This window comes from Rattus rattus, chromosome 1, assembly GCF_011064425.1.
Source record: "Rattus rattus isolate New Zealand chromosome 1, Rrattus_CSIRO_v1, whole genome shotgun sequence".
Classification (NCBI taxonomy): Eukaryota; Metazoa; Chordata; class Mammalia; order Rodentia; family Muridae; genus Rattus; species Rattus rattus.
In genome coordinates this window covers 215,357,518-215,372,482 of record NC_046154.1, presented here as the reverse complement: position 1 = coordinate 215,372,482, position 14,965 = coordinate 215,357,518, and the positions used below count along the sequence as shown (strand labels likewise).

The 14,965-nt window shown below is 41.0% G+C and overlaps 1 protein-coding gene across 1 annotated transcript in view; it reads right to left on the bottom strand.

Moving 5' to 3' along the window:
• Positions 1-1,297: 1,297 nt before the first annotated feature.
• Positions 1,298-14,965, bottom strand: part of LOC116886225 (zinc finger protein 431-like) — a 30,690-nt gene continuing 17,022 nt past the window's right edge. The window contains exons 2-4 of the mRNA XM_032887659.1: positions 4,271-4,397; positions 4,021-4,081; positions 1,298-3,461 (exon numbers count right to left, since the gene is read on the bottom strand). Coding sequence (XP_032743550.1) covers positions 1,403-3,461; positions 4,021-4,081; positions 4,271-4,397 — 2,247 coding nt within the window. The 3' untranslated portion in view covers positions 1,298-1,402. The remainder of the gene's footprint in view (positions 3,462-4,020; positions 4,082-4,270; positions 4,398-14,965) is intronic.

The following is a 14,965-nucleotide window of genomic DNA, read 5'->3' as shown; positions in this document are numbered from 1 at the left end:
TCTTCTATCACAGGGTCCCTGATAAATGACCACTGAAGAACTGAATGGATACCTATCCTTCTGTGAATAGACTCTGCTATTGCTTTTCAGTGTCGTTTTTTAGCAATTCTTTCAACGAGAGTGAAGACAACAAAAGATTTAGTTGAGCAGAGATGAGTTCAACTAGGAAAAGATCCATGAAAGGATATGGTTGTTTGGTTTTAGGGATATGTGTGTGTGTGTGTGTGTGTGTGTGTGTGTGTGTGTGTGTGTGTAGGAAAGGGGGGTGGGAGGGGGGGGGGGCGGGAGTGGGGGGGAGAGAGGGGGGGAGAGAGAGAGAGAGAGTCTCTATATATAACCATGCCATCCTGGAACTCACGTGTAGTCTAGACTGGCTCAAACTCAGGGAAACCCATCTGCCTCCATCTCCCAAGTGCAAGTACCTCTACACCCAACTGAGGCGTTTTGACAATGACCTATCTGTGAATCACAGACTGAAAGGATTATGTAAGATTTATGCACAAACCTTCATTCTCTGATGACTGAAGCGCCCCTTGGAATAAATACACAACTGGAATAAATACACAACTTGGAATAAATAAATAAATAAATAAATAAATAAATTACAACTGGTAAATCATTTGTGTTCTCAATGCTGTGGCTATTTTGTTTTCTTAATTTCATGTTCGATAATTTTTGGCATAATGTTTGTCTCTCACAGAATAAACTCAGATCATCAGGCTTAGCAACAACCTCCTTAAACCAGAGAAAATAATCTGCCATTCATTTGTGTTTCTTAGAAAGTGTTAAGAATAAATATTTAATCTTCAGAATAAACTAACATAACCCGTAAAATGGATGGCAGATGATAACTGTCATTTGCAAATAGGTTTTATTATTCAAATTACTGTGCTGTTCTATTCTTGGGTGACAATTTATTTATAATAAGAAAACAAGACAATTGTTTAAGGGTGAAATAGTTCTGCTAATCTTCTATAAACACCAGAAGATGGCTCAGTGGGAAAATGTGCTTGGTGTGCAAGGCTTTAGTGCACTTATTGGACTGGTTATTTCCAGTAGGAACGCTTTCATGACTTTTTTTTTTTTTTTTGGTTCTTTTTTTCGGAGCTGGGGACCGAACCCAGGGCCTTCGCTTCCTAGGCAAGCGCTCTACCACTGAGATAAATCCCCAACCCCACTTTCATGACTTTGAAGAAGACTATGACATGTAGGGGTATTATGTCACTGATTATATCTTGGGCTTTTCTCAAATATTCAGTCTGCGATGTGTTTCAAGATTATACTGAGAAGTCAAACTTTCATTGCATCAATTGCATCCATAGGATTTCTCTCCAGTGTGAGATTTTTTGTGATTACAAAGACTAGTGTGATACGCAAAGGCTTTACCACACTGAGTACATTCTTATGGTTTCACTCCAGTATGAACTCTTCTGTGTATCTGAAGATAACTTCGGCTTGTAAAGGCTTTACCACACTGATTACATCCATAAGGTTTCTCTCCAGTGTGAATTATTTCATGCCTATGAAGATCTCGGTTATATGTAAAGGCTTTACCACATTGATTACATCCATAGGGTTTCTCTCCAGTATGAAGTCTTTTATGTATTTGAAGGTAACTGTGACTTACAAAGGCTTTACCACATTGATTACATTTATTTGGGTTCTGTCCAGTATGAGCCCTTTTGTGTACTTGGAGATAACTGTGACTTACAAAGGCTTTACCACAAAGATTACATTCATATGGTTTCTCTCCAGTATGAACTCTTTTGTGTACTTGAAGATAACTGTGACTTGAAAAGGCTTTACCACAGTGATTACATTCACAAGGTTTCTCTCCAGTGTGACGTCTTTCATGTATTTTAAGACTGCTACTACATACAAAGGCCTTACCACATTGCTTACATCTATACGGTTTCTCTCCAGTATGAGTTCTTTCATGTATTTGAAGATCTCGCTTTAAGACAAAGGCCTTACCACATTGCTGACATGCATGAGGTTTTTCTCCAGTATGAATTCTTTCGTGTACTTGAAGATTACTGCGACGGGCAAAGATCTTACCGCATTGCTTGCATTCATAGGGTTTCTCTCCAGTATGATGTTTTTCATGATTCTGAAGACTAGCACGACTTGCAAAGGCTTCACCACAATGACTACATTCATAGGGTTTCTCTCCAGTGTGAACTCTTTTGTGTATTTGAAGATAACTGCGACTTGCAAAAGCTTTACCACACTGAGTACATTTATAAAGTTTCTCTCCAGTGTGACTTCTTTCATGTATTTGAAGACTACTACTATACGCAAAGACTTTACCACATCGCTTGCATCCATAGGGTTTCTCTCCGGTATGAATTCTTTCATGTATTTGAAGATAACTGCGACTTGTAAAGGCTTTACCACACTGATTACATTCATAGGGTTTCTCCCCAGTATGACTTCTTTCATGTATTTGAAGACTGCTAGTACATACAAAGGCTTTACCACATTGATTACATCCATAGGGTTTCTCTCCAGTGTGATGTTTTTCATGATTTTGAAGATTAGCATGACTTGTAAAGGCTTTACCACACTGATTACATTTATATGGTTTCTCACCAGTGTGAGTTCTTTTGTGTATTTGAAGATAACTGAGGAGTGCAAAGGCCTTACCACACTGACTACATTCATACGGCTTCTCACCAGTGTGAGTTCCTTCGTGCCTCTGAAGAACACTCTGACTTATGAAGGCTTTACCACATTGTGTACATACAAAGAGCTTCTCTCCAGTATGATGTTTTTGATGATTTCGAAGACTAGCACGACCTGCAAAGGCTTTGCTGCATTGGTGACACTCATAGGGTTTCTCTCCAGTGTGAGTTTTCTCATGTGCTTTAAGAGCTCTGCTGTATGCAAAGGCTCTACCACATTCACTACATTCATAGGGTTTTTCTCCAGTGTGAATTATTTCATGTATTTGAAGATTATTATGAGTAGCAAATGCTTTACCACATTCACTGCAGCAATACGGTTTCTCCCCTGTGTGAGTTCTTTGGTGTACTTGAAGATTACCTTTACTTGCAAAGGCTTTACCACATTCACCGCAATCATAAGGTTTCTCTCCAGTATGAGTTCTTTGGTGTATTTGAAGATGACTGCGAGTTGAAAAGGCTTTACCACATTCATTACAGTCATAGGGTTTCTCTCCTGTATGAGTTCTTTCATGTACTCGAAGAGAACTGCGACTTGGAAAAGTTTTACCACAGTGATTACATTCACAGAGTTTTTTCCTAGGGTGACTTCTATCATGTTGTTGAAGACTACTAAGAGTTGGAAAGGGTTTACTGCACAGATTACACTCACAGGGTTTCCCTTCAGTGTGGAATCTTTCATCTGTTTGAAGAACACTGTTACTTGCAAAGGTACATGGCTTCTTTCCATATCTCTTACACTCACAAGGCTGGGGTCCAGAGTGACAAATGTTACACCTATTAAAGGAGAAATAAAAAAAATAAAAGAATTTTATACTGCAGTCACATCTGTGAAATTTTTCTCCCCCACAGACATATGCTATAGGGATTAAGGCTTCTCCATGACAACAACCTCCTTGTTTCCCATAAACTGTTCCTCTCACTAAACTTTGGAAAGTCACGGTAAGGACAGAGTGACACTAGCTTTACTATGAACTGTTTGCTTATAAAAGGTATTGGACATTCACTGGACCCCGAATCAATGTGCATGCTTTTAAGGATACTTAAATGGGATGAAACTAAATAGATTGACAGTTCCACCTCATGGCTGTCATGGGGCTATGACTAAAAGAGTGTAATGGGCTAAGTTTTTGTTTGGTTGTCTTTTTTCTTAGAAGAATCCCTTACAAACATAGCTCAACTCCCTGAAATGAAAGGGCATGGTCTTCTGAGAGTTGAGTGCTCATCAGTGTACTTAAACCTGTGCTTATTCCCACTGTTGCTTTTCTTTAAAACTTCAGGACACATTAAATTTTCTTCAGTGATGCATTTATATCAGCTTCCACATGAAAATTACCTTCTATGTCTTCCAGAACTTTGATAACGTTCTTCAATATTGTGGACTTCCCACTTGTAGCCTAAAATATAGTACCAGAAAATGTATAATATATTATTTGATACTGTGCAAATTTTAACTTAATCTGAGAGGCATGTCTGATTATTTACTACATTCTTCCTCTTTGACAATAGAGATTACAAAAGTATACCAATAACTAAGAAAGACTAGACCCCTTGCTTAGAAAGTGAAGGAAAACTCACATTCTTACCTATAGCAGTGAGGTTCCTGCACGTTTCCAGCATCACGTCTTTGTAGAGACTCTTCTGAGAAGGATCCAGCAAAGCCCACTCTTCTGGAGAGAAGTTCACACACAAATCCTCATAGGTCACTGCATCCTAAAATAGTCCATACATACATCATGAAAATGGTGAGACTGACTGCACTGTAAATGCACATATCACTGAGGCGATATTTACATAATTCTGGGTGCTCCACACATCTATTCCATATCACAGACATTCAAATGCAGTCTCAAGTGTTTTAAGAAGGAAACAGAAAAGGAGGATCACACATCTCATTTATGGGCCCACTGAATTCCATATGGCATTGCAAGAGTTATGACTACTAACACATAATACCAAGAGACACTCAAGCAGATCAATGAAGAATAGATTTCTGGGGACTAAGCAATCTCCTCTTACTAATGAGCTATGACTGCAGGAGGCTGCAGATACAAGTGAAGCTGGGTGTTACTGCCTCATACCATGCCTGTGCCCAACTGGAAGCCTCCCCGCCTGTTTTTCCCTAAGACTGTTGTGATTGCTCTGTTCCACCTGTGATGTCCATTCTTATGTCTGCCCAACCATACCTAAGAGCCTGCACTTTTATTTTCATGTTTGAGTTGTTCTGACATATACAAGCTATGGAAAAGGAATATTCTGACATTGTATCCTTCTCAACTATTTTAGATGTTTTCTGTATGATGGATCCTATACTCTCTGAAATATGAATGAGCATTTAAACAAACATTGCATATTTAGCAAAGTGAGTAGAAAAGATTTTGTTTCATTCACAGTTTTCTACAACAGTTCATTATCAAAAACAGGGAGAGCAGAAACTTAAGCAGAAACACAGAGGCAGAAGAAGCTGAGGCAGAGACCATGGAGGTGCTTCTTCCTGACTTGTTGCTCGTGTTTTGCTGAGTCTGCTTTCTTATACAAGCCAGGACCACCACAACCCAAATTGGGCTGGACACCCTCTCATCAATCAATAACTAAGAAAATACCACAGGGACACGTTTTATTCTTTGTGAATTTCACACCATGCATCCCAACCCCAGGTGGTATTGGTTTTGATGGAATGAAGGGGTCATGAGGAACAGCTAAGGCCTGGTAGTATGATGGGCCAGGGAAGGACATTGGTGAAGGTGCAGTGCAGCCTTAGTTGCAGTTGATGGTCCAGGACTGAAGGAGTCAGGCGAAAAAAGTTGAGGATTGGCACCATGAAGAGAGCCTGTGAGAGGCTTACTGGTAAAGCCTAGTTGCAGCAGAAGACTCCAGTGTATTGGCAATGCCAGTACCATGGGATGATCACCAAGAACAGCAGCAGCAGTGGAGTAGACTCAACCAGAGCCTAGAGTGCTACAGAGAGCAGAGCTGGGGAAGTGATGCCAGCCCTTTGGAGGAGCCCAGAAGATGTGTGAGTCCCAAATATTTGAGCAAGAAGCTGTAATGTTGAAGTTGCCTTTGCAAGCCCAAGATGTTCAAGATGCCAGAGCCATGGGTATCTGCTGAGGAAAGCTGCTAACAGGGAGGGTAATCAGACAAGGAGAATTGTGCTGCAGTCAGCCAAGATGAAAGGAGTTTGAAATCTGATGAACAGTTTGATACAGACTTGGAGACGCAGTTTGGAGCTTGCCAAGGTGGTTTTTATCTTGTTTCTCCTAATATTTCCTCACTGTGACATTTTGGAATGGTATTTATATCCTGTGATGTTTAAGGTATGTTATCTGCCTTTTGATTTTGACTTTATAGGGGATTACAGTTAAGTGATTGGATGAGTCTCTGAAGAGACTTTGAACTTTGGACTTTTAACATTGCTGAGACTGCTATAGGCTATGGGGACTTTCAAAGTTCAACGAAATGTATTTTACATGATGCTATGTTTAGGTATGGCCTTTATAAACTCACATCTAAACAAGCCTATGGGGCCACACAGTGGAATGGGGTAGTTTGAATATGCTGGGCCCAGAGAGTGGCACTATTTGGAGGTGTGGACTTCATGTCGTAGGTGTGGCCTTGTTGGAGGAAGTGTGCAACTGTGGGAGTGGGATTTGAGAGCTCCCTTCTAGCTGCCTGGGGATGACAATATTCTCCTGATTGATTTCAAACTGAACCCTTGAACCCACAAGCCAGGCCCAGTTAAATGTTCTTCTTTATAAGAGTTTCCTTGGTTATGGTGTCTTTTCACAGCGATAGAAACCCTAACTAAGACAGACACACACTATATATCTAGCCTCCAGGCTTTCCTTAGTCAGGAAGGGAAGATTCTGTAACCACATCTATTCGAGGCTCCAAAGCCAAAGCCATGTGGCCTAAGTGGCCAACTTCTGCTGCTTGCTGAGGCTGGAACATGGCCCCCTCGTTCAATTACATCTTCACCAGCTTTCCGTTTTCCATGATTGCCTTCACTGCCCAAGTTTGGATGACTTGGAATCTGCTCTAGAATCCAGGCTGTCCTTGAACTGAAAGAGGCTCATGACTCTGTGTCCTGATTGCTTCGTTTAAATGTACTTAACAAGATGCCTAGACCTGAGCTTTTCTTTACCTGGACCATGCTCTGTAGACCAGGCTGGCCTTCAAGTCAAGACATCTGCATACCACTGACTCCATATATGGACCTAAGCTTTTCTTCACCTGAGAATTGCTGTGTAGTCTGGACTGGCCTGGAATTCAGAGATCTCCTTTCCTCTGTTTCCTGAGTATTGAAATTAAAGCCCTGTACCAGCAGACCTAGACCCATTTTTACATTATAAGCATAACCACTATACTTCAAGATCTGTATTAAAGGCTTGTTTTGATCTGGACCAAAAGAATGTGTCATCACATCTCAAGATCCAGAACAAAAGTCTATATCTTTCAGACTCAAGATATGATCAAAACATGTTATCCTCTTGCCTGGAGATCTGGATCACTTGTGTGCCCGCCACTTGTGGCTTGTAGTTCATTCCAGACACGGTCAAATTGAGAAAAGAGAAAAGACATCATAATTCATCATTTGTCAAATCGACACACACTCATATCTCATTATGTCCAAATGAAAAAATAACTAGTTCATAATAATGCCAGATCTGATATAACTATGGCCTAAAACCACAATTGATAAAAAGTAAGCTTTGTTGGGAAGGATCTTGTCTGAGGTCATCATTCTCTTAATTCCATTTAATATCTCCAATCTACATGCTTGAACTCAGGATTTAGCTCCATTGCACTTCCTGGTGCCGCTTTAATCCTTGAACCATACATTTTGTATCTGTCCTTCCTCATCTTCCTCCTTTGCAAAATGGTTTCTTAATAAGAGTGAACAACAGGACAGAGTCTACACTAGGCTGTTGTGAGATTTCCTTAGTCAACGCAACTGCTCTAAATCTCTTCACCTTGGCCTCAGGAAGACTCTTCAAACAAGGGTGAAGACCAGCCACAATCTTTATCACAAGAATAATGTCCAAGCAACATACTAAAATGCTTCTCCTTTGAAATCTCTTGAACCAGACCTTCAGAGTTTAAATCACCCTCAGCACCACTGTCTTCTATGCTTTTACTTGTATGGACCATTAAGCCCCACTTAAACCATTCCACTGTTATGGTTATGACCAGACTCTGGGCTCTCTGCAGGCCACCAAAGACCACCAGAGGGCCAACTCCTAGCTCTTATGCAAAAGCCAAGAGTCTTTATTCAAGCTCGAGCACAGATCTCTCCAACCTGTCCAATGCCATGGATAGGTATAAAAGGTGCTAATCTGGGTGCTAAGCAGGGTGAGGTGACTTCCAACTTGGCAATTACATAACTGGTTGACATTTCAGAAGAAAAACATTTCAGAAGTCATAGTCTGCATAACAATTTAGCTAGCATCATAAACTTGATACACACACACACAGAGAGAGAGAGAGAGAGAGAGAGAGAGAGAGAGAGAGAGAGAGAGAGAGAGAGAACTTGAACATGGCATTTGCCATTTCTTGTTATCAAGGGGGGTTCCTGGAACAAGTTGCGATTTATCCAATTACTAAGTTGAAACTAAGGATATGCTGGACATAAAATGAAGTCTGATCACAAAAAGGATCCAGCTAGGCTGGTTCCTTCACTTTCTTAATCCAAAATCCCCAAATCTACATGTTTCCAAACAAAAGGATGGTCAGGCCTATCATAGCAAAACCCCAGTCCCTGGTACTAACTATCGTCTTAAAGTTACGGTTTTATTGCTGTGAAGAGACACCATGACCAAGGCAAATCTTATAAAGGCCAACATTTTATTGGAGCTGATAATGGTTTCAGAGGTTTTTGTCCATTAGAATCATGACAGAAAGCAAAGCAGTGTACAGACTTGAGGCTGGAGGCGCAGCTGAGAAATCTTATACTTGATTTTCAGGGAGCAAGGAAGAGACTCTTGTGCAAAAGAATCTCGGAGGAGGTCCATTCATTTCACACTGGCCAGAGCCTGGGCATAGGAGACCATAAAGCCTGCCCCCACAGTGGCATAATCCCTCCTCAAACAGTACCTGCTCAGTGTTTTATGATTTACAGAAACCAAGCCAAATGGACTGTGTCTCAATAATACCACCAGACTGAAGTGAACCAACTACATTTGCACTTACCCATGTGAGCAAGTTAGCACAAGGTAATTTCCCTAAATTGTGCACCCACTAATTTAGTTTTCCTTCATTCACAAGGTATGAACTAATGTATCCTGGGTATGTAGTACACAAAGTCTTTTACTAGCCACATAAGAACCTCCTTTGTAATGAAGACCCCTGACATAAATATAAACTATAGGCTTGCTCATTCCACATATGCTGTCAACTTGGTAAATGCTGCTTTCTGACTGTGGTAATTTTAATAAGAATGGTATTCACAAGGTCATACGTTTGGATGTGCAGTCATTAGAGAGTAGTGCTGTGTAAATAGAGACTAGGACCTTGTCTTAGTTAAGGTTTTATTGCTGTGAACAGACACCATAACCAAGGCAACTCTTATAAGGACAACATTTAATTGGGGCTGCTCACAGGTTCAGAGATTCAGTCCATTATCATCAAGGCAGGAACATGGCAGCATCCAGGCAGGAGGAGCTGAGAGTTCTACATCTTCATCTGAAGGTTGCTAGCAAAATACTGACCTCCAGGAAGCTAGGACTAGTGTATTAAAGCCCACACCCACAGTGACACACCTACTCCAATAGAGCCACACCCTTTTTTTTAAAGATTTATTCATTTATAATAAATAAGTAGACTGTAGCTGTCTTCAGATACACCAGAAGAAGGCATCGAATCTCTTTACAGATGGTTGTGAGCCACCATGTGGTTGCTGGGAATTGAACTCAGGATCTCTGGAAGAGTAGTCAGGTGCTCTTAACCACTGAGCCATCTCTCCAGCCCCCAGAGCCACAACTTCTAATAGTGCACTCCCTGGGCAGAGCATATATAAACCATCATAAACCTTTAGCCATGTTGGAGTACACAAGGCCTTGTAGGAAGCAAGTCACTGGAGATGGGCTTTGCAGCTTCAAAGTCAGGCCCAGTGTCTCTCTTCCTGCTGCCTGTGGATCTGGATTTGGAGTTCATGGCTCCAAATCCAGCCCGTGTTTCCTGTGTGCCACCATACTCTCCGTCATGACAATAATGGCCCAAACCTCTGAAAATAGTAGCAAGCCCTAATTATATGATTTCCTTATAAGAGATGGTGTGGTCATGGTGTCTCTTCACGGCAATAGAACTTTGACTAAGGAACTGCTCTGATCTCATGACTTGCTAAGATTCCACTCTTATACAAGTCAGGATTACTTGCCAGGATGGCACCAAACACAGCTGATGGGTACTATGATATCAATCATTAATCAAGAAAATACCCTACACATTTGCCCACAGGCCAGTTTGACTCTAGCTTGTGTCAGGCTGACCGAATCCAACTAGCATTCATCAGTGTCATCTCCCAACTCCCAAAGACTGACTTTAAAGCAAACTTCAATTTCCTTAACACCTGTTTTCAGCGTGTGTGTGTGTGTGTGTGTGTGTGTGTGTGTGTGTGTGTGTGTGTGTGTAAAATTTTGAAAATCTGTCATACTTAAGACAAGAGTGATGGCTGAGCAGATAAGAACAGTTATTGCTCTTGCAGAAGACCTGGGTTTGGTTCCCAGAACTACCATGGTGGCACTAAAGTATCCCTAGATACTATTGCAGGGTATTAATCCTCTGTCTGATGTAGGGTTGGTCCTTTCCCAAACTGTAGGCTACCATTTTGTCCTATTGACAGTGTCCTCTGCTAGAGAAGCTTTGCAGTTTCCTGAGGTCCCATATTTTACTTCTTGATCTTAGAGTCTGAGCCATTGGTGTTCTGTTCATGAAACTGTCTCCTGTGCCAATGACTTAGGGTGAATCCTGCATCATTGAATGGTTCCTTGGCTTAGGTATTGGTTTGTCTCTAGTAGAATGTTAAACCTGCCCATAGGTCATAGATGCTGTTCTCTTCTTCTTGGGGCTTCCACTCTTAATAAGATTTCATCACTACTTTTACTGTTTCTCCTTCCTAAAGCAAGTAAACCCACTTATTTCAGAGATCAGAACTCTGAAAACACTTTTGCATCTTTAAACTTTAGTAAGAATGAAAATGCTAATGATTCAAGTGACACTTCTGCCTTTTACTCAAGAAGCAACAGGCTTGGGTCTGGAGAGATGGCTCACTGGTTAAGAGCGTTAACTACTCTTCCAGAGGTCCTGAGTTCAATTCCGAGCAACCACATGGTGGCTCACAACCATCTGTAAATGGGATCCAATGCCCTCTTCTCATGTGCATGAAGACAGCTACAGTGTACTTGTAAAAATAAAATGAATAAATCTTTAAAAAAAAAAAAAGAAAAAGAAGAAAGAAACAGGCTTCTTTTCTTTGAGGCCATTTTATTCTAACCTGCCTACAAAACTACTACCTCTGGTTCTTATCCCACCCCCTCTGAAGAGGTAACCTTACTAGGATTGGGAAAATAGCCCATCTGGTTTTTCTAGTTGTATTTGTATTCAGTGGCAGTATTGGGGTACCCATCAGAGATCCTCTAAAAGATCTCAACTGTCAGGTGTCCTTGGCTTGTGTCTTAAAAGGATTACAATGTCCAAACTCATTGGTCTCTTCCTAGGATTACAAGGGCCCCTTCCATTAGATTTCTGTTTTTCCTAGTACCTCTAAGGTTACTCTCTAGAAAAATGACTCCAAAACCAGCCACTTTGTAAGCTCTTGTAATAGCAAAAAGTCACCATGATGCCCCATCCATGTGGCTTCCAAATGGGGACAGAAGAGATATTTACCCATCATTTCATGTTTATGCTAAAACAATACTAGCTGGTCTTCCCTGGCTGTAGGCAGATGCTAGAGGAAGCCAAAGACTGGCTTACATCTGAACAATGTTCTTTTCTCAAGAGCAAATATTACCAAGATACATTTGTCTAAGAAACATCTCCTGTAGACTTACACTTACTGTATGTGGAGTGGGCTCCCTTGGGTGTTACCAATTCTTGTAGTCCTTGCTTGAGTTTTACTTCTAAGTGTTAAAGATCATGCAGGGGGCTTTTGGCTCAGACTTTCTTAAAACCTACTTTTAAGAAGGGTTCTCAAATGCTTCAACCACCCCCTCTCCCTTTTAGCCCATTGCCCAAAGGTAGAAGCCAAAGGCATATGGACCTCTTCAGAAGTAGTTCTTTGGGGCAATTTTACTCTCCATTGTCAGGATACCAGCAGTCCAGTTCAGTAGTGTCAAGTACCTCAAATCAGCAGCCATGGTGTGATATAGCAGAAACCAACAGGCCTCCACTGAACTGACATGAGTCAGCTAGGGCAACTAGGAATAGCCAGGATGTCAGGAGGTTTTTGCTGTCCATCTCAGCAAAGTGAAGAAAACACTTCGCATTCCCTTGTCCTCCTGTCCGGCCAGCAAATCTCACCTTGTCCTTTACCCAGCATTTAGCTTCTGCCATCTTTATTGACCAAATCAAGAACCAATTAGGGCCCTTCTGGTTTCTGCACCCAGAGCTGACCCAGTGCCACATCTCTCTGTACCCAGATTCCTTGGGGAAAGAGCTGGATTCTCAGAAGTGCAGGCAATCCTGAGAGCACAAGTGAGACCACCACTTCTGCTCACATTCCTGGCCCAAGAGGAAACTGTCTGGAGACCTCAGGACACAAGAACTGAGGAGCAGTCTAGGACAGGATACTTCCTGTTTCTGCCTGCAACCAGAGCTTTCTCTGTGACACAGCTCTCTGTACCCAGATCCCACCGGGAGAAAGTGAGTCTCTAGGAGTACTGACACACAGGCTTACAGGAGGGTCAAGCCACTGTCAGAGACGTCAAGACCAGCTGACACCAAACATAAGCAGATGGTGAGAAGATAGAGCAAGAACCTCAGCAACAAAACCAAGGCCAAGTGGCATCATCAGAACCCAGTTCTACCCCTACAGCAAGCCCGAGATACCCCCAACATATCAGAAAAACAAGATTTCAATTTAATATCACAACTCACGATGTTAAAGGACTTTAAGAAGGATAAATATAGCTCACTTAAAGAAATACAAAAGAAACACAAGTAAACAGGTAGGAACTCTTAAAGAGGAAACACAAAAATACCTTACAGGGTTACAGGAAAACCCAACCAAACAGGTGAAGGAATTGAATAAAACCATTCAGGATCTAAAAATGGAAATAGAAACAATAAAGAAATTACAAAGGGAGACAATGCTGGAGATAGAAAACCTAGGAAAGAGATCAGGAGTCATGGAGCAAACATCACCAACAAAATACAAGAGATAGAAGAGAGAATCTCAGGGGTAGAAGATACCATAGAAAACACTGACACAACAGTCAAAGAAAATATGAAAACCAAAAAGCTTCTAAGCCAAAACATCCAGGAAATCCAGGACACAATGAGAAGATCAAACCTAAGGATAATAGGTATAGAAAAGAGCAAAGACTCCCAACATAAAGGGCAAGTAAATATCTTCAACAAAATTATAGAAGGAAACTTCACTAACCTAAAGAAAGAGATGCCCATAAATATACAAGAAGTCTACAGAATTCCAAGTAGATAGGACCAGAAAAGAAATTCCTCCTGACACATAATAGTCAAAACACCAAACACAAAAAAGAAAGAAAGAATATTAAAAGCAGTAAGGGAAAATGGTCAAGTAACATACAAAGGCAGACCTATCAGAATTACACCAGAACTCTCACTAGAGACTACAAAGGCCAGAAGATCCTAGGCGGATATCGTACAGACCCTAAGAGAACACAAATGCCAGTCCAAGCTACTGTATCCAGCAAAACTCTCAATTACCATAGATGGAAAAACCAAGATATTCCATGACAAAACCAAATTTACAAAATATCTTTCTGGGAAATCGAGTCCTACAAAGAATAAAAAATGGAAAACTCCAACACAAGGAGGAAAAGTATATCTTAGAAAAGCAAGAAAATAATCTAGTTTCAACTAACTCAAAAGAAGACAACCACACAAACACAATTCCACCTCTAAAAATATAAATAACAGGAAACAGCAATCACTATTCCTTAATATCGCTTAACACCAATGAACTCGACTTCCCAAAAAAAGACATAGAATAATAGAGAATAATAACAAAAACAGGACCTAGCATTTTGCTGCATACAAGAAACACACCTCAGTGACAAAGACAGACACTACCTCAGAGTAAAAGGCTAGAAAACAATTTTCTAAGCAAATCGTCCTAAGAAACAAGCTGAGTAGCCATTCTAATATCGAATGAATCAACTTTCAACCAATAGTTATCAAAAAAAGATTAAGGAAGGACACTTCATATTCATGGAATATGAAGGAATATTCAAGGAAAAATCCACCAAGATGAACTCTCAATCTTTAATATCTATGCTCCAAATGCTGGGGCACCTACATTCATAAAAGAAACCTTACTAAAGCTCAAAGCACACATTGTGCCTCACACAATAATAGTGGGAGATTGGAACACACCACTCTTTTTTTTTTTTTTTGATGTCTTCAATAAATTAAGTTTTATTTGGATTGAGCAAAATCACCTTAATAAATTACACATTTTTCAAAGAAAAAAAAATAAAGGAAAAGGAAACCACTTTGTTCCGTTCCCCGACAGCTCTTCCCCTCTAGTGTCTAACCTCTGCGACATACTGGCTAGGGAAGGGAGGTGACTCGTTAGGGTGGGATTAGCGGTGGGACTCTTCAGGTTGCGTGGCCCAGCTAGCTGAAAAGTCGTAGGAGTTGTTGGCTTGGCTTCTTAGAGCCTCTATGACTGGGCTCTGAGTCAGGGACAGGTGCAATTTGATCCCTGCTCCTAAGGAAGCCTAGCAAGAAAGGGCTTCTGGCTGCCCTGGAGGGGGGTCCTGGTGATTAGTACTCCAGACGAGAGTGGCCCTGGCTGGAACACACCACTCTTATCAATGGACAGATCATGAAAACAGAAACTACACAGAGAGACAGAGAAACTCACAGAAGCTAGGAACCAAATGGATTTAATGAATATCTGTAGAACACTTCATCCTAAAACAAAAGGATATACCTTCTTCTCTGCACCTCATGGTACCTTCTCCAAAATTGAGCATATAATCAGTCACAAAACAGGCAGCAATAGATACAAGGAGACTGAAATAATCCCATGCATTCTATGAGATCACCATGGACTAAGGCTGGTCTTCAATAACAACAAT